The sequence below is a fragment of the Psittacula echo genome, assembly GCF_963264785.1.
Source record: "Psittacula echo genome assembly, chromosome: 3".
Taxonomy (NCBI): Eukaryota; Metazoa; Chordata; class Aves; order Psittaciformes; family Psittacidae; genus Psittacula; species Psittacula echo.
Genome location: NC_137736.1, coordinates 2,201,989 through 2,224,769, shown reverse-complemented (window position 1 = coordinate 2,224,769; position 22,781 = coordinate 2,201,989). Strand labels below are relative to the sequence as shown.

Below are 22,781 nucleotides of genomic sequence, written 5' to 3'. Positions count from 1 at the left end.
TTATTAGAGAGCAATCTACATACTTTCTGCCCTGACTGGATGGCCATTTTAAAGAGAAACACCACCTCCCAGCCAAAACCATCTGCAGCAGGCCAAGTAACACTGACAACATTCCAATAGGCAAACCATGGGCAGAGAGGGTACAAAGGAGGGAAAAGAGCAGCTGTGTGATACCAACAAGAAAAATCACAAAACCAACTTAAAATGACTTTATTTTTTTAAGTATATTAGCACAATATTTACAAAATCTTTTCAAGATTCATAAATAAAAACATTTTCTTGGGTAAAGACTATAGAGCTATAGATATCTAAAATGTCTATATATTTATATATACACACATACGTACACTCACGAATGGAAGCATACAGTTATGAACAACTTTGGTCTGAAAATACTGGTGAGAAAAGGCTGGGTGTTACCAATGACTTCTTAAATGCTCACTTGTAAATCTGTACCCACGTGAAACCCAGAGCAGAGCCCTTAACACAACAACAGCACAGTGGGTTTCTCCCATTTCGGGGGCAATTGCACCTGCAGCCTGTACACAGCCATCGAGCTCCTCTTGTTTCAGTAATGCTTAGTAACAGCTCGGCCTCATCCCACCATGACACAAACAGGTTCTACTGCAGTCTGCTTTACAGAAGTTAACATAAAGCTATTATACATAATGGTTTTTATAAGGCAGAATACCACAACGTAATTCCAGTTGGTTTGGTTTTTATTCCTCAACTGCTCAACTTTCAGCTTGCCAGAGGAAATCACTAGTTATAAATAGGGAGCTCTGCGTGGTACTTAATCAGGTCAATTCTTATCCTGAATTGATAATGGAGAGTAATCTCCCTTCTTTAGGTAGAGATTGCTGTGGTTATGGAAGTCTGTATCCAGATTCATACATAGGAGCTCAAATTTTCTATGAAAACTCCCACTGGCCAACTTGAAGGTATGAAAGCAAAGTGTAAATCATACACACTTAACTTTTCATCACATTAATAACCCTCCTCACTGTGGCCAGTTCCACTGATTTGAGCAAGGGCTGGACCACGGGCTGCTTTAAGCTGTTCAATCCTGCAGCCCTAGCAAGAAGGCTGTTAATGAGAGTCAGTGTTGTACAATCAGATACCTCCATTTTATTCTGTTGAATTGATGCAAGGTGTCTGCACCCAGACTGGAGCTCAATATGCAGAGATCAGAATCCCTGCAACACGCACCCAAACACGGATATGAACCTTAGTTCATAACATCCAACTCTGAGATGTGCCAAATTACTCAAAAATCTTTAAAGACATGGATTTATTTTTTACATGACTGTTGGTAACAGCTTTCCAAACAAAGTTTTTAATTGTTAGGAGGAGAAAACCGTGTGTGCCTTGGAAAGATATTCCCTTAGTACGAAACGGAGACAGCGTCAAGATTTCTACAAAGTATACATGAAGCCCAAGAGAAGCCAACTGCATTGGAACAACGCTCAAAACAGTTATAAAACGTGGTAAAATCTCATGGAATGTGCAAGTCCTAGAAAAAAATGGGTTTTAACTGTACCACTTACATATATACAGAAACTGAGCCTCCTCGCTTCTCATCAGCTCCTCCTACTTACTTTCTATTTTATCTATTTGTGATATAACGGCAGCATCACAAACTTGGGTCAGAAATGAAACAGCTCCTTGTTTCCAAAAACAAGATTTTAAAACTCTTGTCAAATATACACTAAATAGGACAACTCCTATTTTTATGAAGCATCCATGACTTTTACAAATTCACTGAGTTAAGAAAGCCCGAAGTTGATTCCAGTACCACACACCACAAGACAGGAACACACACAAGAACCACATTCAGCATGAAAATTACTAGCTGCTGTGCTCCGTAATTCCAGTGCTGAATTAGGCTCCAACAGCTGAGCAGTTTCTCATCAAAGAAAACAGAAGAGGCACAGAGAACTCTCTCACTGGACTAAAATATTGGCCACCAGAGCACACATGACTATTGTCCATAGAGAGGAACACCACTGTTTCGTGGAATCAGGAGAACCCAGTTACTAACTTAAGGAGAGCTGGGAGTAAACTTGGTACTGATGGAACTTTGTGTATAAGCATTTTATTTAACTTTTCATGTAAAAGTTTTGCTGAATGTCAGAAAAGATGTATTTGTACAGTCTTGATTTCCTGCTTGCATCATAAGACGTACGACCATACCTTGCCCATGCACACAAATAAAGAAAACAATAGTCTAAATGGTATTGCAATCTGTGGGCCGAGCAGGCCCATTATCAAAGCAGTGACTAATGATAGCTTTTGAAAATAATACCACTAAGGATTCCTGCAGGGAGACCCTGCAGTGGGCAAACAGTGCTTTTCATATGCTCACCCTCAAACATCCCACATATACTGTAATAAAAGAAAGAAAGATCACATGTGGGCAAACACACATGTTCCTTGCTACAGCTGCTGTGACTATAAAATTACCTCATTTATATCAAAAGCACTTTTGCCACACATGCAAAACAACTAGTTTCCTGAATTTCTTCTGGTTGAGTAGTGCATCTTCAAGGCCACGGTGTATCAACAACGGTGTACTTTTCACACATCACATTGCTCTGCAGTTCTGTGAATTAAAGAAAGAAAGAAAGAAAGAAAGATTGTTTGGGAAGAGCAGCAACATTTTGTGTGCTTACCCAAGTTATAGCTTACAAAACGACCTATTTTTATCCCAAACTTCTCAAGGACCCTCAGCGCTGATGCTGAATGGTACTAACAGTAAGTGATGTTTCAGCCTCTCTACAACAGAAAAAGCAGACCCTGTCCTGGAGCTCCCACTCATGACCTGGAATCATCTGTAGCAACTCCCAGATTTAGCTGTCTGACCCATCCTGTCCTCACTCCTAACACTGGTTTCCTTTCACACACTATTTTGTAAGTTAGTGTGCCTCAGCATCTGACCCATCTCCATCCTCAGTGTGTGTGTGTGAACTTACAAGGGAAGGTTAAGAAAGCGGGTAGAGCTCAAAAGGTTCTTGCCTCCAGCTTGCGAGTCACAGCCCTTGCCTTTGATCTGCAAAACCTTCTGTTATTTTTAGGAGCCATCTTTCAGGGCAGAAAAAGCCAATTTCTAGCCCTACCCTAAAAGTCAAAATGAAATGGATAATTAACGATTCCCGGGCTTTTGGAAGCTCCACCTCAGCACTAGAAGAGGGGGCACATTGTCACAAAACTAAACGAGACCTAAGAAACAGTCAACTTACTTAAAGCTGGATCTCCAAGCAAAACTCTACCTTGCTCTTCAGCATGTGCCAACTGTACTGATCCCATACTTATCACTCTTCTGGTCAGTTCTGAATGCAACAGACTGGCAAATACCTATTTGTTTCCTGATCCCAAGCCACTGCCTTGAAAAACAAGCAGGACCTACCTCCCACTCCTACCACTCCAGGTTACATTAAGTGGTATACATTTTATCAACACATTTAGGAGAAACCAATGCAGCTGTTCTCTGTACTGTAAAAGCGCTTGCATCCCTATTGGTTTAGAAAATAAAACGACGGTGTATTTGGAAGAATCACATAGAAACATAAACCCATGCTACTTGTAAGGAAGCCTGATTTAGAAAATCAACTAAAGCACCTTTTCCCAGTTAGGTCTAACTCATACCTCATTTATGGTCACTTTGTCAATTCATGCCTTCCAGCAGTGGCATGATATAAAAATACTTCAAGTAATTTAACACTCTGAATTAACAGATTTAGAGTGACTTTACTCCTGACTAGCAAAACATCATAACCTGATGCAGGAGCACTATGCTAAGGGTCTAGTGATACCTCATGGCCAGCTCAGTTTCCAGGAAGAAACCCAAACACCTATAGCATCACCTACTCCCATGAAAAGGAAATACAGCTTCTGAATAGAAAAGAATCAATAAAACACTTCTAGTTTTTAAACCTGAGCATCTAATCTAGAGTACAAGATCTTCAATGAGAGCAATGTGGCCAGGCAAATTCTGTTACTCTTTGATGGCTATGAGCTGCAGGAAGCAAGAAACTTTGCAAATCTGGGTATCCAAATTTGGTACCAGTTTGGAAATCTGGGGCCAAGTTAACACAGTCCCTCTCATTTCATGGAGTATTATAAATTAGGAATCTACCTGCAGTACATGTTCCAATCTTATAGGCCATTATAAAAATCAGAAAGGCCTAATCCCAGCCTTGAGGACAGTTTAAATCAGAAGAAAGCTTAACCTAGGCCAGGACACTGAAATAATACATCTGTGTTTACTGTATTTGGTAGGTCTTTAAACATACAGAATATCCAATGGGCAGAAGTCAAAGTGCTCCATTAGAAGATCAGAATTCAGGTTCCTCAAACAGAAGTTGAAGTTATGAAAGCTGTTCTTTAATTTTACTAAGATGTTTAAGCTCTGTTTGTTTTTAAAACACTCCTATCTGACCCTAAAACAAATAATAACATGGACTGAAATCTAACTGCAATACAATCTAACAAACTCCGGAGAACGTAGATAACATCTAAAGAGGGAAGGGGTAGTCTACTTTCAAACTACTTTGCTGTCAACTTCCATGGGAGATCACCAATTAAATACATACAGGAGCCTTAGTTATATTAACATGAACAACAAAGACCACCACCAAAACAAAAAACAATCACAACAACCCACCACCAAGGAAACAGTCCATCCATCTTAAATAGTTAAGCACAAAGGAAGCATACAAACTATTTGACTTTCCCACATTTGATCAGAAACATACTATTTAATAGTTCTGACTCATCCTCTTCACTGCTTAGAAACACACATTCTTCCCCTATGTGTAATACAGAAAACATGTATTCTTTCTTTTCAATGAAATATAATCTGAATAAAAACACTGCCTGCACTGAACCCTGTCCTTCAAATGCTATCACAATAGTAGTACTGGGTGACTATAAACATCAAAATCCCCAAGTTAATGAAAACAAGTATCTGGAGACATACTTGGACTTACCATCATTCTAACATCACTCCTTTTGCATCTTTAAAAGCCAAGCAAATGGATTAGTAATGAGCAAAACAGCAAGAAATGCTTCATAATTAATATTTAGATTAAGTATAAAATTCAGGTTAGCACTTGCTACTATTCAGCATGCCAATTAGTGAACAGAATAGCAAAAAGAAAAAAGCTAAAGAACATTCAGTCTCTTTCCCAATATTAATTTCCCCAATCTTAAGCACTATCAGAGTTTCCCAACACCATGCTGGAGTTTCCCCAACCCGAAGACATATGAAAGGAACAGAGCGACAAGGATAAATTTTGCTATGATCATAAGCATACCACCAAGATAAATGCTTATGAAGAAGAATCAACATTAACTTTCAAGACCTGTGCCTCTTTTCCACTTAGAAGCTGAACTTTTGGCAAAGCAAAGTGGATGGACATAATATCCTGGTATTAGATTTGGCCTAAAGAAGTCAAACGATGCCACTGGCTAGCAAGCACAGCAGCGTTAGAACAGGGAGTCTGGAGCTGCAGGCATAATTTTAGCAAGAGATCAAACTCTCACTAGCACGCACAAGCACATTAGTTGACATACCGATCTGCCATCTCAGTGCTGTTGTATTGAGAGCTACAATCATTTTTTGACCTTTTTCCACACTTAATTCCCTTAATTAGAAGATAAGCCTTGAATATCACCTACCATTTAGTGGTTCTTCTACAGCTTTCTGCAAAACATTTAAAAATATATATATGTATAAAAAGCCTTCATGTTTACTTCTGGCTCGCCACAGTTAAATTACTCTAATTGACATATACAGTAAGTAGTGATTCTATGAAAACGAAGAAAGCTGGACGTTAATAAGATTCATGACTAGGGTTCTGAAAGACATTACATCAACCAATAACTGCATTCTCCAGATTCACTTTTTCCCCAGAATATATTGTATCTCCGATGAAATACCTGTGGGTGGCAGCAAACCGCATGCAGATACTACTTGCAAGCTCTAACACCTAACTGATTTCTTCTGTGATTTGCTCCAAGGTTAGTACTAAAGCAGCATGACTAAAAGGAATAGTAGCCATGCAAGCAAGGGAGTGTATTTCAGAAGTGTTTCTCAAAAGGAAATACACCACAGTTGTGCATTTAGTCTGGTAGACACCCATCAGAAACACCACATGCAGTCTACAGAAATGTTAGGAATTAAAAAACATCAGTAACTGCTTAAGATGGCAGATTGCAAAAGAGGCCCCTTTTCCCCTCTCAGGCTCAATAAAAGAGAAAGCAGTGTTTTGTGAGTGTGCCCCAGTGTCAAAATGAAGCACTTCACTGTTGTTACGTTTTCCATAGTCTTTAGATGACACAGAATCAAAGTATGTTTTCAAAATAACACCTATTTACTGCCTCAAAGTATAGCGATATATGCTGAACAGCCCTTAATGGAAATGAGCCACGTATGAGAACACCTCACTTTTTACTAGGTCTCCATAACTTCCAGAAGTTCACGGGCACAAATTATTGGCACCTCAACTCCTCTGTATCTGACCCTCCACTATTTTCAGTGGCTGAGATTTCCATTTACCACTAAGCTTTATAAATTCCTTTTGACTTCATTCTTGTCTCCGATTCAGACAATAACAAAGCATTCACTACCACGTAAGTTGTGGCCATTTCTTTACTTGTGAAATACTTGCTGCAGCATACAGATGAGCTCATGGAGAGAATGGAGTTCCATGACGTTTCTATTTCAAAGCTTACATACAACCAAAAACTAAGTTTAAACAAATCTCCTCTTGGCCTGTTTGCTTCCATTCTCAAGTAAACACACGTATGTCATACAAAGGCAAGTGTATCTGTAACACACTTCTTGGCTCATTCTTATACCAGTTAACTTTGTGAGCCTTTTTTTTTCCCCTCTACGCACTTATATTCCTTTTATAAATAAGAGAGCAATCACCTGAAATACTGTTCCTTAAAATTAAAATAGATGAGGAAAAGCAAAGCAGAAAAAATAATAAATCTCTGCTGTCCTATCTGCAGTCAGCTCTCCTGCCCCACTGCTAGAAACCATCTTTCTTCGACAGCTGGGTCTCAGGCTGCAGACTGAAGAGGAGACCTGGAAATGTGCCTCAAACGATGGCCGTCAGCCAAGAAATGGAGTGACAGCATTCTCCATGCTCCCCTGCTACAAGGAGATTTTACTGGTATTTCACAGTTGTGCCTCTTCACTTGCTTCTGCAGAACTCCAGAAACCAGGCAGTTCACATGCACGGATCACCAGAAAGCACTGCCTAAGCCTGTGAAAATGACTGCTTAAGGAATGATGACTCTAGAATTCAAAACAACTGACTGAAAAGCCTTCTTTAACAAAGTCCTTTTCCATTTGTTCTGTGTTACCTAAAGACAGACATTCTGCTTTCAGATGGGTCTCAACAAATTAAGGGGCATTATAGGAAAATAAGATAAAAAGATCAAGACTGTAGCATCAATATAGCTGGGAACTCAATATTAAATAATACTGAATTAAAGATTAGAGGGTTCTGGTGTAAAAGCCCATAGGAAAAAAACCAAACCCTTAGTCTTTGTTATAGGCCACCCAGATGAAAAAAATTCAATGGTATTTTGCACTCAGCTTAATGAAAAGCATTAAGGTGAGCAAAACGTCTTTATAAATTCACATGAAAGTGCACTATAAAAGAACATCAAACTTCCCTTCACATCCACCACCTTTTTTGTGACAGCCCTTGAAATTCCATTTGGGCACAACAGTCAGAGTAGCCGTTAGGTAAAGGTGGCAATTACAGTACTATAGACACACTCAATAGGGACAATGAAGACCACCAACTCACTCCACATTAGACATCTGTTACACAGCCAGAACTTTTGCTTGCTACCAACCTGGTCTGAATTCGAACTAGTGAAGAAAGGTTCAGTATCTCACTACAATCCCCTGAGCCATCTAGTCACCCCAAATTTATTAATTTTAAGCTTACCCCTGGACGAGGATGATCTTTCATTCTGGAACCTAAAATAATTACAGAAAAAGGGACCAGGCAAATGAATAAATGTCATTATCAAGCAAATAACAGTATCCGATAGAGAAGCAACACTCAAAACCCAAGCTTCTGTTATCCAAACTACTCAATATGATGACCTGCAAATTCTTAAAGCCTCTAAGCACTCCCCTGTTTAGGAACTAAATAATCTTGTCACGTACAGCCTCCGAACTGTCTCACTCATCCATTCAGCTATAAAAATGGATTATGTTACACACCATTCTTTGTGATTATTTTGGTGGGCTGGAATCCACCCCAACAGTCACATTTGACTTCTTCAGCCAGCATAATCAGAATACAAATGCAGTATTAACACAGAACATTAGCACAAAGCAAAGTTGTACAGACGAGTAGCCCAAATTAAGTTATATGTATTGTTGTAAAAAGGTTCACTTTGGGTCTGTTACATTTTTGACTCATCTTCATCTACCTCAGATACCAAATACTAGGCATTCTGCCTTAATTTCTTCTTCAATAAAAATCCTCCGTGTCTATGATTTCTGATCACACCCAAACATGGTGTGCACATACTAAACCTGGAAGACTGCACAGTTCAGTGCGGACTAGGGACAGCACCGACTGTATACGCATCAGCTTGAGTCTGGAAGCAATGTATCCTTAATTGCAAGGTTCTGTGCCCAGTCTAACAAGGCTGTTTGAAGAGCCTTCATGCGCAGCTTGAAACAGTCACTGTGCTCTCAGACCCAAGCTGTAAAGTCCACATAATGTTACGCCGTGGTGCGCCAGCACTCCAGTCACACAGCATTACCATGGTTTTTGCCTAGTTAGCAGGCATGGCTGGCTTTTTTACCTTTAAATCTCTCACCTTTTTGATTATCTGGTGAACAGACCAGTTCCTGAAACAAAGTATTGCTATTCTTTGCTCCTGGCTTTTAATATTAAGCACAAGATAAACCAGGATTCGCTAAAATGAAAGGTGTGCATTCAAATCACTCTTTATTTTAACCTGCCTCTAACCAGTGGAAATCACTAGGCAGATTTTGCTTCTTCACATTCATATTTTCATAAGCCTTTGTCTGCACCACCCCATAAAGCCATTCTACACAGTTCCTGAAATCCATTTGCTCTCTCCGTTCTAAGCTTCAGCCAGCCAGCTGTGAAACTGCAGATATTAAACAGCAGCATCCATCCTACAGTTGAAACACTCTTCCTTAAGAAACCTGTCTGTGTTGATCTCGAACCAGTTTATGATGATAAGCTGTGAATTTCTTTACTCAAAGATTGCCCACAGGCTCTGTGACACAAAGCCAATCCACACAGGCAACTTCTCAGTAATTTATTGAGCCCTGTAACTGTGAAATTGCAGCTTATGTTCAAATAAACTGTGTCTACCTCTGAAAGTAAAATAGAAAAAATTGCTCTTCTGAATATTTAAATGCTAAAAAAGAAAGATAAAAAAATAATGCAGAATATTAGGAGCTACTTACCCATAATAAACACGTAAGCCAGACTAAGCAAATTTGCAATGGCCATAATAGCTAAGCCAGCAATCACAACAGACCCATGTAATGGAGGACAGGCTGTTAAAAACAGGGTAAAATAAACCATTATCTGACACAAGTAAAAGCACAAACTTTGATTTGCACATGTAAATGAATACTCAAATAAATACACCTGATAAAACCAGACATGATTAATTTCTCTTTCAAAGCTATCCCAAAACTATTTCCCTCATCTTCCTTTTATGTATATATTCTTTAATGATATAGAGGCATTCACCGATTCATCCTGCTTAGCTGTACTATTCTATTAGAGTTTAGCTATTCTACTGCCACTCATTGCAGTTAACAACATTCTTCTGTTAATTTTAAGTTAAACTTACATCTTCAATCCCAATTATTTTGAACTATAACTACATTCAATTACAGAATACAAGACTGTTACTAATAAAACAGGATAAAAAAAAGGGAAGGGACCAGATTATGAGGGTAGTTCTGAGGCAAATCCACCACAGGTAACAGGAATGCTCCAATTTCATAGAGGTACCACAGAGCACGAACAGGCTATTCTAACTAACCCCTAGTTCTCCACAGAAACTCAGCATCCTCTGATCCTTCTTTCCAGTGGCTTGAAGTCATCTCAACTACCTGTGAGCTCAACCTAAGATGAGGTATTTCTACTGGCACATAAGGGTCACTGAGCTTAATTTCCAGAAATACAGGTACCATCTGGTACCAGAAATACATGGTACCATCCACCTTGTATGACGTCTGAAAAGGTCACCCTCAAAAACTAGGAACACTTTCCATCTGAGAGCATAATAAGAACATTTTCCATTTCACATGACTCTAGAGGTTCACCAGAATCTCCCATCAGCTAATTTAACTATTACATTTGACAACACTTGGGTGCCCCTTACAAATACTTCTGTAAATACTAAACAATAAGCACTGAAGTCAAATCACAACCCCACCAAAATTACACCCAGAATAGAGAAATCCTTAGAAACCACTTCAAGGAGAAACAGTGTTTAATAAATACCCAACCAAACCAATGGTTAAAATGAAGAACGTCTCTATGAAACAAAATCAGGGGTTTAAAGTGCTTCCAATGAGCATTAGTATGTATTCTACTACTAAACATACTACCAAGGATGCCTAGTCCTAAGTTCACCCTTTGTTGTGGAGTTTTCACATGGGCAGAGGGGAAAGCAGCCAGGGAACAAAGGAGGAGTTAGAGGCAGGGAGAAGAGGTACCACTGTACGCAGTGTTTAACTGATCTTCCTTCAAAACAGCAACTGGTTTTCAGTGCTGAAACAGAATGCCAGCCACAACCAGACTTAGAACAGTCTCAAGAATGCTTCCAAACTTACTGCCTCTGCAGCCGTCTCCTTAGGCTGTCTCAGTGGTATTAGTTTCCTAGCAACTCAGTTATCAGTCGCAGAGATTAACAAGGGATTTCTGATTTATTCATTGAACATGAGAAAATCGTTAATAGTAGTTTAGTTTATAAACACCCCAGGCCTCGAATAACAGCAATAAAGCTCAGTGGTGGTTTCAGGTGACTCTTCAGGGAATTAACTGTTGCAAAATTAATTGCTTTTTCTGCTTTAAAAAGCAACTGCTCATAGAACACAGTCATGCTGGATGTGGTCGTACTAACGAAACTGATATATGTAATACTACCTTTGGGCTATTCTACTTTCACCAGATAGAAGAGCATTAGCACAGTAAACCTCAAGTACATTTATAGAAGTGACTTGCTAACACTCAATGGAGTGAAGCCATTTGCACAGCATTTTAAAGTTAGACATAAAGAAATACCAGGTATAGGCAAAAGTAAAAGGACACTTATACAGAACATAAATTGCTTACCTGAGACACACAGTACAAAACCAACCACAGCGATGACGTAACCAAGAATGTGCAAACCTATCAGAGCAAATGCTGCTTGTGGTAGGCTATCAAAAACTGGGAAAGACAGAAAGAGAAACAGAATTGTAACTGTTAAAGTTTAACTTGAGAGACACAAAAGATAGATCATTTCTATCAAGCCAGGAAACAGGTTCTCCTGAATTCCAAGCTCAACCAGCCAGTGCAATAACTAAACTCACAAGTCACTGCAAGTCACTCGGGGCTCTTGTACGTATACACAGACACATAAACATTTATGCCGATAGAAATAAGTTTATAAATAAACCACAAGTAGAAAAAACTAAAACACATACAAACAAGTTAATTGCTCATCCCACCCCCAAGACCCAGGAAAGGAGAGCAGGAATCACTCAGACATCCTACCCCAAATCTCATTTTTCAAGCAGGTAACTTATACTTTTTCCCTGAAGCATTTTAGCCAAACAAATACAGGTTAAGCATTTTGTCCTGAGATACTAGGAAGGTCAAGAACCCAGGATGCTACTGTAGCACCTATTGATGAAAATGAAAGCAGTATGTAAGTCACGTGAGGGGAAGAAAAGGCACTCAGGTTTAATATCAGTATATTCTTGAGCTAATGAATAAATAAATGCTCACCAATTCCAAACATAACATATTGAAGCGGTACCAAAATCACAGCAGGGACTACAATGAGGCCAAGGCCAGCTTGATTCTGTGCAGTATAGCCATCTGCAAACATTTGTACGGAAATTAGTAAAACAAAAATACTTGACTAGAATAAAGCACAAAGCACCAAAAGTAAATCATTAGGATCGAGTTTTTAAGGTGCAGAAAAAAAAATCCCTGAAGCAACAGAAGTCAACCCCTAGCCCCTAATATTCACCCAAAGGAACAGACAGCAAATAGAACTAAATTTGGTGTCCGTATCTCCCTGTGATTTACCTGAGGGCCTGACAACCAGAATGCTGGTTCTGTTGTGTTCTGTAATTATTACTTAATTTTTCAGTTTAAAATTAGTAGATGGCAAATAAGAAGTGGTATTAACTTCCATACTACTGCATGGAAGAGGATCACTGGTGCTCTTACTCTCTCAAACTAGGAAGGCAATTCTAATACACTTACCTTGGACAAAAAGAACAGTGCCTACAACAGCAGCAACTACGAAGGCGGCAACTGCTACAATAATGCCTGTTTTCTTCTGAGGTACAGTTTCATATTTTAATACTTGAAGACAAAACAGAGACAGAGAGGAAAAGAATCAGACACGCATAATTCTCTCACTCAAACACACAGATTTTATGATTAGGATTCTTATTTCAACCTTCTTTAAGATCCAGGTGGTAAGTTATCAAAGTAACTTTGGGACACAGCACAGGCTAATCCAGGTAGATGCACTACTGACAAATAATATTGCAGTGAATCTGTTACCCAGGTGAGTGTCAGACAGGGACTCAGAAACTACAGGTTTAATTCTCTTCCCTGTGACACTGTGCCAACTCAGTTGTATCACCTCTGTCCCCAAGGGAACAGGATTCCCATCTCACCAGAATACTCTTAAGATGAGTAGGTACAGGATGACCTACATGTTCAGATGCCGTAGACAAGACTACTTTTCAGTAGAGCTACACTGCTAAATAGCAGCCATCTCAGAAATGGTTGATTCCAGTGGAGGGTTTCAAAGCAGCAGCACTTTAGTAGTCTTCAGAAAAGAAGGAACAGTACAAATACATCATCGTAATAAACTGTATTTGTTTCTGCCTTACACACTGCTAAAACGAAGACAAAAAAAGGCAGCTCTTGCTCCAAAAGCTTGAAAATTAACATACCAACAACTTGCTACATGTTGAAATTGGTAATCACAAACAGCAAACAAATACTGTAGGAAATTTCAAGAAGAAAAATGTGGAGCATGTCCAGAATTAACATGCTACTTTCATGGACTGACATTTTGAAAGTACGTATTAGTTTTCAACCTCTGCTCACGGATGGACCCTTGAAGAGTCCCACAACACTTTCAGACATTCATGGAAAGGTAATACAGGAAATTATATACAGATGGCTGAATATGCGATTACTATAAATCACGCTGGGTGTAATTTCTTTGCCTTTTTTAGGGACTCAACTCTCAGCAGAATTTATTTATGTTTTTAGAAGTCTACAAATCGAAAAAGGCTGAAAAAAAAAATGAATCAAATCAAAGACTGATGTAACAAACTGCACCAGAGGGAATCATCTGAAAAAACAGGCCGTAAAGCACACTCTACATTGCCCAATGTTGGGAGACTGGTATAAAGCACGTCTGAGGATGTCTTGACACTGATGGATGTATTGCCTCTGAAAACATTGAATAAAATACTTAATGGCCATGTTAAATTGTAATTCAGCCAGTGCTAAAAGATCAGTAAACAATTTGTACTAAGAAGAAAACACCATCCTTTAATGAAACATGTAAAATGAAACAACACCATCCTTCTCTAACACTGGTTTTATGACTGTAAAATGAAACATGTTTCTGTTTCTAATGATTCTATAATGTTATGGTGAACCAACAGTGAAATAAAGCTTCCTTATTCTAACCAATGACAGTAGATGTTACGAATTATACCCCACAGAAACTACACACATGCAAAAAAGCTCCCAGTTTCCAACAGAACTGGCAACAGAAACACCACCTCATGACAGACCAGCTCTAAACACAGACTCTTTAGGCTGCACATCGTATCTTTGTCTATGAAGACATACAGCTGCTAAAAATCTTAACCCCACAAAGCAAGCCTTGACCTCCAAGCAAACAGAGCAGACTGGTCCAGATCCCACTGCTTAGGGCTAGACCCCTTACAACAGAGAGCCAGTGTCCACAATGGCACGACTGTGGCACACTCAAGCCCCAAGACCCATGCTTTTGAAGAGGTCATATTCTGAGTTCACAGGTCCCAAACTCTGCATAAGCTATGTCAGACTAGCATTTTCACAGCTTGATGCCAGAAATGTATGCTATGTGTGCTGAAAGAGCACAAGGCTCACTGCAAAGGAAATGGAAGACTATGCAGCACAAAAGCCTGTAAGTAACACTGCTTATTAGGAACTACCTTGAGAACTTTATACAACTCTCTAATTGTGTCAGCTGATTCATGCCAAAACCAAGCTCAAAAATGACTGTAAGTAACAGCATGGATCATCAGGAGAGGATTCTAAAGCAAAACAAAAGCCAATATACCTGACAAAGCAGTCATATACCTTTCTGTGTATTACCTGCAACAATTCTACCACACGTCTTTTAGATGTAAGCACCATCTTTCATCTTACATGGATGCCTTTAAATACACATGTAATTTTAAGATAAATCTTTAGGGCAAATCATTAATTGCAAAGAATTAAAGAGTCAATACTTACCAATAGCACTTAACTGAGCCGCACACAAAGTAATAACTAAGAACAGTAACGCTATGATGATAGCCCTTTCCATTAGAAGAAACCATGATCCTAGAGAACAAGCAAAGAAAAATGGTAGGAAGAAAACAAAAACTGAGGTTATTAGTCTTACCTTTATTGCTCCTCTTCAGCTATGCTCTACATTGCTCAATACTCTATGTAATAGTTGGCAATTAGTTATAATAGGCTAAGCAAGCTATGACTTCTACCCTATGTATTTCTCACACTGATCTAGAGTGAGAAATAAATAGGTGAGACAACCTATTTATTCCTTTTTCAGTTGTTTTCCTTTTTTCAGTACTTCTAGTTACCCTAACATTTCCCAAACTGGAGGTCTTAACCTCCTCTAGAGCAGAGGATATGTTTATGCTATTGTCTGGCAGTACAAGCTAGTTAGCCTGTGGTACCTACAAAGAGCAAGGTTGATCAGAAAAACAGTATATTCAGGCTAAGCAGGGAAGATAAGAAAATTGGTATCAAATGAAAAGAAGATACTGATGCTTCCCCACCTATTCTATTCTATCTCCAACTGCTGTAATGCCTGACAAAATCCAGATGTGCGGTAAAGAATACAGGAGCTAACCTTAATGAGAAGGAAACATTGCTGTGTTCATTTGAGAAATGGCACATTTCTAGACGTGTGATTTTAGGCCTTCCCACCATCATCCATTTAGCCTTTTTTTGCGGGCATCTTGGATGCCTTAGGCTGCTCAGTCACTCGTGCTGTAAGACCATGTAAGCCACCTTCCAACATAAAATATCTCCACTGAACTAGAAAATGCAGCCGATTCTTGCATCTCTGCTCATAACTTCATTTAGACTCACTCAGTGGAATCCAAAGTCTTCCTTTTTGACATTATACTTGCCACTGGTGCTCTGCCTGCACATCTGCCTCCAGAAATTTCTAGTCATCGTGAAGATAGAATCATAGAATAGTTAGGGTTGGAAAGGACCTTAAGATCATCCAGTTCCAACCCCCCTGCCATGGGCAGGGAGACCTCACACTAAACCATGCCACCCAAAGCCTCATCCAACCTGGCCTTGAACGCCGTCAGGATGGAGCATTGATACATAACCCTTGCACTTACTCTCCATATTTAAAAGCTGTATCCACAGCTCCAGAAACATGAAGTAGCAATACCTCAACTTTCAATGCCAAGTAAATACCTTGAAGACAGTCTTAAATTCACAAATTGCCATCTTTCCCCTCTCCTCCTCCCACAAGCGGCCACAGAAGAAGATATGTATGTATGTATGGTTACAACATACATACAAGGCAACCACAAAATATACTAAAGGCAGAGAAATGCAGGAATATCTGCCAACTTCCTTCCAGCCAAAACAAGCCTAATTGAATGCACTGTTTAAAGGAAGCCCTTCTGCTTCTAACTTCAATGCACAAAAAAAAGCAAGCAGCTGTAAAGCCTGGTATGTGCTAGGACTTCAGCATGCAACATGGAACCATGTATGGTCCAGCCTCAGAGTCTGAAAGCACTTATGGTATGGAAATGCTTGCAATACTGCTGGTACATGCCACAGGCAAGTAAGAGAAACAGCTGAACACATTTTTCTGGCAAAACATTTCCCTTGCTCTGGTGTTTTACAGCAGTGAACTCCTAGGAAAAGTATTACTTAGAAAGCCAATATAAGGAAGCCAGTTCCAAAATAACAAGATGGACTTCTAGACAAGGAGAAGGCAGAAGAAGGAAAAGAAGAGATGAGGAAAAGGGGAAAACAAGAAAAATAGGTGAGAAAACAGAAAAGGAGGAAAACGCAAGAAAAAAAGGAAACTTCATTGCCACTCTCCTGTGAAGATAACTGACGAGGAAAGAGGCATGCCCAAAGACAAGGGCACTGGCACAGATAATCCTGCTCACTCTGCTACCCACTTCCTAGGTGAATCCAGGAAATCTGTCAAGTGAGATGGAGAATGGTTGGCTCTTTTAAGACCATCTTTGTGAAAGCAGTAATGGGAAGCTATTAGTAGTGGCAGCATGAGGTTGTTGCTCAGGAACAACAGAGTGAAGACTGGTATAGGATTTCTGGTCCTCGCTAACCTTTTTCAGAACTCCCTTGCTACACTTTATTCTTTTAGCTCATCATCTCAAGAGTCTCTCTAGAGCAATGAGGAACAAAACCCAAATAATATGCACAAGAATTTAAAGAGAGAACAAGCAATTGGAGGTTTACTTCCAGCTAAACCTTCAAACATAAGACTAAGTTCTACATTCCCTAGCATACACTTTCAAGCTTAACGTGACCTTGCAACTATTAAATTCACCAACCACATATCTCCTTTGATGTTGGGGTATTTTCCTCGCCGCAACTGACAACTAGAAAATGAAATTAGAAAAAAACACATCAGTTTCCTGCTTTGTACTCTGCATACAGCTTTCAACATTCTAAACACAAAGTGAAAATAAAACAGTAAAGCTTGCAAATTGGACCCAATTCTACTACGTCCTCAAACACCTTTTCTTCTTCTAGAGCTTAAAACTTGAGTGGCAAAACCAGTCCAATATGGTTGAGCAATGAAGACGCTTTAAGAGAAGGGAGGAAAACTGCTTATATCTCTTCCCCTGTTTTGCAGTGTTCTAAGAACTGAACGATTTTGGAGCATCCTCACTCTCTCAGCATCTGTGCCCCTCTCAGACCATTTCAGGATCACATTCGATTTGCAGGGTATATGGTTAAGATCCAACTGTGAATTACACAGATGTTTGCAGCAGGCCAGAAGTAACGTCTCTTTGAGCTTTAAAAATAGTATAACTAATGCAAAAACTAACAGCAAGAATATCCTAGGGCAATTCTACAGTGCATGGGTAAGACTCCACATGCTATGCATTCAGCGCTTCTGAGCAGCTTCCCAGAAGCAAATGGCAAGTCTCCTGTGCAGAACAGATAAACAACACACGTCTATACTCAGTGAAACCGTCACTAGGCAGACCGCGCATATACAGCAGATCCCATTATTCAATAGCTGAGCAGCCAGAGCACATGGGCTGCATCTGACAAAATAAGGTCAAATGGCTCCCTAAATGAGAAATTTATCACTTAGTCACCATTACTTTACACATTGCCCTCTGAAGACGACATTTAACGCTAGACAACCATTACAAGTTACTATCTAGTAGCAGCATTTTCAACCTCACTAGAAAACTGCCTATCTTCAGATCAAGTTTTACAGTTCTTATACAGAATTCCTGCTAGATTTGCCTGTAATTTTTCCAGCATCACTAAAGATTCCAAGAAGCAATTCTCCAAAGAAAAGATCTCGGCAGCCACTGTGATGGTCATGTTCACATCAGTATTACAAAGACACTAACACTAGGTTTCAGTATGTAAGTGATCTTTAGATGTTATTATAGAATCAAAAAATGTGTTCAGATCTTTCCCCACAGAAGCACTCCCCTACGACTTAATACAAAATAACTCATATTAGCATTCAAGTTAGAAGGCTTGGGTGGTTCATTTTTCCTGTTTTCAATTTCAAGTAATACATTGTCATGGTCATTATTTTTCTCTTGCCTGTAAGATTTCGCTTGGTTTCTCTCCCAACAGGTTCTAAAACAATGGCAGGCAACTCACCTGAGTGGTTTCTAAGTTCAATTCTTGTTTCTCCTTCTCTGTTTGATTCTGTTACTTCACAGCTGTAATTTCCAACAGCTGCTTCTGCACTGTTAAGCATCAGAGAGGCAATACCTTTGGGTAAATCCGCCTGAGATACTAAGTCAGCCGATCGAAACTCGGGATCCCTGAAAAACTCCTGTTTTCTTCCATCAAAAGAGAAAATGATTTTCCCTTGTTTTTTCCATGTCACAAACATGACATTTGTGTTGTTCTCCTTCAGATTAGTCACATAGCAAGGTAAAATGACAGTTTTATTACAGTCAGTTCTTTCAACAACATCTGTCCCACTAAATATCAACTGGGCAGAACCTGAAAAGAAAAACGAGAATGGACACATTCAGAATTATTCCTTAATATACAATAAAAGAAAGAATAATGACAACACATGACCTGGGAAAACGAAACAACCTCTCCCATGAAACCACACAAAGAGAACCATCTTCTAAGGGAGTAACAGAAGGAGGAAAAAAGGCATTAATTATATAATCACTCTAATTCTACCACAGCCCCTCTACATAGACTTAGCCATTCTCACATCCGTTTAATGTATAGATAGCACAGCCTATCATACATTAAAAAACAAGAAAAAGAAAAAAGAAATAAAGCTTTGGGTTGCCACTTACTCGAACACTTCCCCTAGCATGCCATAGGCAGAAATGTTGCACTAAGGCCTGGTTTCTGCACAGCATACACAGAACATTAACCACAGCTCGTCCCATTGATGGTCAAATGTTTGCTGATCACACGGGTATGTAAAAAGGGAGGTCCAGGCACCAGCTCCACACAAGCATCTTTTACAGTTCTTCAAGGAAAGAATTCTACTTATACGCTTCTGAGAAGGCTGGCAGGGCAGCTTAGTCAACAGAGGTTTGTCATTTGTTCCTTCTTGTCTCTGAAGGTGGAGCCAAATGCCCATAAGTTTAGATCGTTCCCTGCAAATTCTTCTCCTTTCTGACAGAGGAGGTGCACACACAATACCATCTATTAAATAAGATTATTATTTACTTAGTATTTGAGCATAGAGACAACACAACTGAAAACGGAGAATTTGTAACAATAAGCGACCTTTATTATAAACCACTGTAAGTAATACTAATGCCACCATTCAAATGCAGGCAATGAAAAATCACCACCTAACACAGGGCTAAGTTATCACTGCTGGTTGTTACCCTTTTTCTCCCACAGTGCAGCACAGTTCTAAACCAGCAGTACTGACTGACCACTGTTTCAAGAAAGACCTCATTGTATGCTGAGATTTTACTGGAAATGAAGATCTTTCATCTGTTTTTGGGAATACTAAAAATGATAAAATCGGTATTTAAATTGCACCCGGAACCAGAAGAGAGAAATTAATTAAACTAGCTTAACTGCAAAATATGAAGGCTCGGAATCTTTTCCACGTTTTTCCCCGCTTATGTGAAATTGTAACTTGGTTTAACAGTCATCGCTCCCCAGAGTCAGGGTGGCATTAAACATTCAAAACACTTGACTATATCCAGCTGATAAAATCAAATACGGGAAAAGGTACGTGCTGCAAAACAAGACCACAACCCCTAATACCGTAAGCACACAGACTTACAAACTGGAGTACCTCCAGTGACTTCACAGGAACCACTGGTATTCACAGGTATCAACCAGCTCAGCAGCCTGGCAGGTATTTGTTGACTAGATTCAGTTATGGGAAAGGGAGAAAGGGCAAAACCAGTAAAAACCAATACAAGTTGTGTCACTATTTGCAGTAGCCAAAGAGTCTCAGATCAAACTTAAAAAACACTGATCTTTGAAATATTGCTTTAGCATTCTCACACGGGTCACTGGATTACTACTGAGTATCAAAAGCTTATAATAGACCGGCTCTATGCATATTATGCATGACAGCACTTTTACAATGAAGGAGGAATTATTCTCTGGTTTATTTGCTGTGTTGCATTATTCTAACTGTACCTTGAAAAAATGAAAGTAACGAAAGCAGAACCAAGGCAAACTGTAGCCAAACCTCAAACTATGCCCTAATAAAAAACATATGCACACAGTTAAAAGCAGTAGTGCTTCAACAGTTCTTGGGGGGGGAATCACATCTGTTTTCATTTAATGCTATTTCACAATAAAAGGTTTATGAGTGTGGGGTTGTTTGGTTTTGCGTTTTGTTTGGATTTGGAGGGTTTTTTCTACCCTAGAGCTAGCACATTTACATTTCATAGAAGAATTCATTCACTGCTGGCTCCATTTCATTGAGAAAGGGCTTCCAAACACTTACCAAAGCAAATAAAAACCAGCCATCTTGAAGGAAGTAAAACCAATCTACCACAATTTACTCTCTCGTATTAGCACAGAATGGCAGGGGGCTGCAAATTACTGATTCCACCAGTTTGCTGTTGTGTAGTCTATGAGAGCTGGCATATTTTTGCCTGAAGCCAATTAAGAAGCACTCATATAAACTGCTCCACCAGCAGAGTGCTGGGGAGATAACGAGCAGGCTGCAGACGGGCACCAACAGAAGCAGCACCCTACGTGCGCATCAATCCTCTTCAAACATGACTGCTTTAGTAGAAGAGACTGCGTAGCTGCTGTTCCCCTAAAGGGAACTTGACAACTTCTCTATAGATGGTACCATCACCACCAGCTTCAGATGGTTTTATCATGGGATGAGGAAGTCATCAGAAGAACCCTTTGGCAGCAGCTCCCAAACCCTGCAGAAAGTGGGCTACTAGCCCCAAACTTTTCATGGATTATCTATCAGCTTTGTCACATTAAAGTGACCATTTTAAAAGAGCCTTATACTAAGCAGTTTGGGAGAGGCTACTCTTGAAGAATATTCAGTTGTGAAGCTGCCACTGAAAGCTTGTTCCAAATGATACATGCAGTGCGAATTCGGGGATACTGCACTTTATGTCAACATTGGCTAAGCCAAGCCTGAGGGACACCTGCACTTCCCACTGACGGCAAAACACGCAAGGGCACTCAGCATTTAAGCCAGTCTACTGCTAATTCAGGAACCCAGACATGAATTTGAATATTAGCTTTAAACACAGAGGTCTAGATGTGCTTTTTACTGGCAAAACAAACCAACATTTGCACCTCAAAGAAAACGTTACGGTTTTGGGTTTTCTTTAACTCTCCCTCCTCCCACCGAGTTTTTTCTTGAGGCACACAAACATAAGTCAGACTGCGAGATGCCCTTCACACATCAGTGGCACCCAAACTTCGAGATGTTATTTACACATCACTGGCACCGACACTTTTAATATCGAGGAATGCCGTCAACCCTATACACACAGCCAGCTTGATCATCGTTGGCTCCTTAGGAAAGCACACCGACCTAAGCTGCCCTAACGCTACCAGGCACAAGACGAGGAGCTCCGCGCTGGTCTCTCGTCTCCCCCGCACCTTCTACAAGAAGGAACGCATTCCTAAAGCCGGGAGAACGAGGGAAGCAGCAAGGGCTGCAGGAAGCGCCCCTTCACCCCGAGCATAGCAAGCCGCAGCTAATCCACCCGCAGCCACACACGCCTGCCGCCACGGTCGCTGCTCGGCGGTCACCAGGGACAACCCGAGCGCCCACGCCGAGCGGCAGGGCGGGCAGGCGACGCTCCCCTCCGCGGGACCGGCAGCCCCACGCCCCGTTCCGCCGCCACCAGGATGCACCCGCCCCTCCGCTTCCCGCCTGCCCAACGGCTGCGCGGGCCGGGGGAGGCGGCTCCGCTCTCCCGCCCGCACAACCCTCCCCACCGCGGCCTCGGGGCCCTGTGGGGGCGCCTGCACCAGAACCCGGCGGAGGTGGGAGCGCACCGGGGTGCCTCAGGCCCGGGTGCCGCGGGCCCAGCTGCAGAGGTGGGACGAGGAGGAGGAAGGGAGAAGGAGAGCGGCGAGAACTCACCGGCGCCCACGGCGCTGAGCAGCACCCAAGCAGGCAGCAGCCACATGGCGGAGCGGCAGCGCGGCCAAGCAGCCCCTCGGCCTCCGGAGCTGGTCGCCGCAGCGGGCGGGCGGGCGGCTCCGCGCACGGGGCGGGGCGTACGGCTGAGGAGGGGGCGTCCCCCGCCGCTGATTGGCCGCGGCCGCTGGAGCGGGGGCTGGCGACGCGGGGCCCTGCTGGGCGCCCCCGCAGCGCCGTGATGGAGGCGGGCGCCCCGGTGCTCGGCGGTGTGGGGCGATCGGCTCCACGGGCGGGAGCTGCCCCGTTTGTGTCCCTCGCCCCGGGAGGCCGGAACAGCCGGCGGGAGCAGCGCTAGCAACGCAGTGCCCTTGCTCGTTAACTGGTTATGAGGACGTGTTTCCCTTGGCCGCTTGAGCTCTGCGGTTATGGCGGCTCGTCTGTTTTCCCCCGAG

General features: G+C 41.1%; 1 protein-coding gene across 5 annotated transcripts; it reads right to left on the bottom strand.

Moving 5' to 3' along the window:
* Nucleotides 1-201: 201 nt before the first annotated feature.
* CD47 (CD47 molecule) lies at nucleotides 202-22,542 on the bottom strand. Of its 5 annotated transcripts, none has more exons than XM_080612613.1 (11): nucleotides 22,330-22,542; nucleotides 18,411-18,761; nucleotides 17,108-17,155; nucleotides 14,784-14,873; nucleotides 12,513-12,614; nucleotides 12,027-12,119; nucleotides 11,370-11,465; nucleotides 9,482-9,574; nucleotides 7,971-8,002; nucleotides 5,680-5,704; nucleotides 202-2,602 (listed from the first exon to the last, which is right to left on the bottom strand). In XM_080612613.1, exons 1-11 carry the CDS (start codon nucleotides 22,373-22,375, stop codon nucleotides 2,544-2,546), a joined length of 1,035 nt encoding a protein of 344 aa, XP_080468739.1. In that variant the 5' UTR covers nucleotides 22,376-22,542; the 3' UTR covers nucleotides 202-2,543. The 5 variants fall into 5 exon arrangements, with proteins under 5 accessions (XP_080468739.1, XP_080468743.1, XP_080468741.1 ...); XM_080612617.1 differs by lacking the exon at nucleotides 22,330-22,542 and adding an exon at nucleotides 19,076-19,176; XM_080612615.1 differs by lacking the exon at nucleotides 5,680-5,704.
* Between the last annotated feature and the right edge of the window lie 239 nt (nucleotides 22,543-22,781).

Coding starts and splice junctions, on each gene's coding strand:
- CD47 (XM_080612613.1), bottom strand. CDS start 22,375: ATGTGGCTGCTGCCTGCTTGGGTGCTGCTCAGCGCCGTGGGCGCCG. Junction 14,874..17,107: donor AACATCAAAGGAGATATGTG/GTTGGTGAATTT, acceptor CTTGTTCTCTAG/GATCATGGTTTCTTCTAATG. Junction 11,466..12,026: donor ATATGTTATGTTTGGAATTG/GTGAGCATTTAT, acceptor TGTCTTTCCCAG/TTTTTGATAGCCTACCACAA.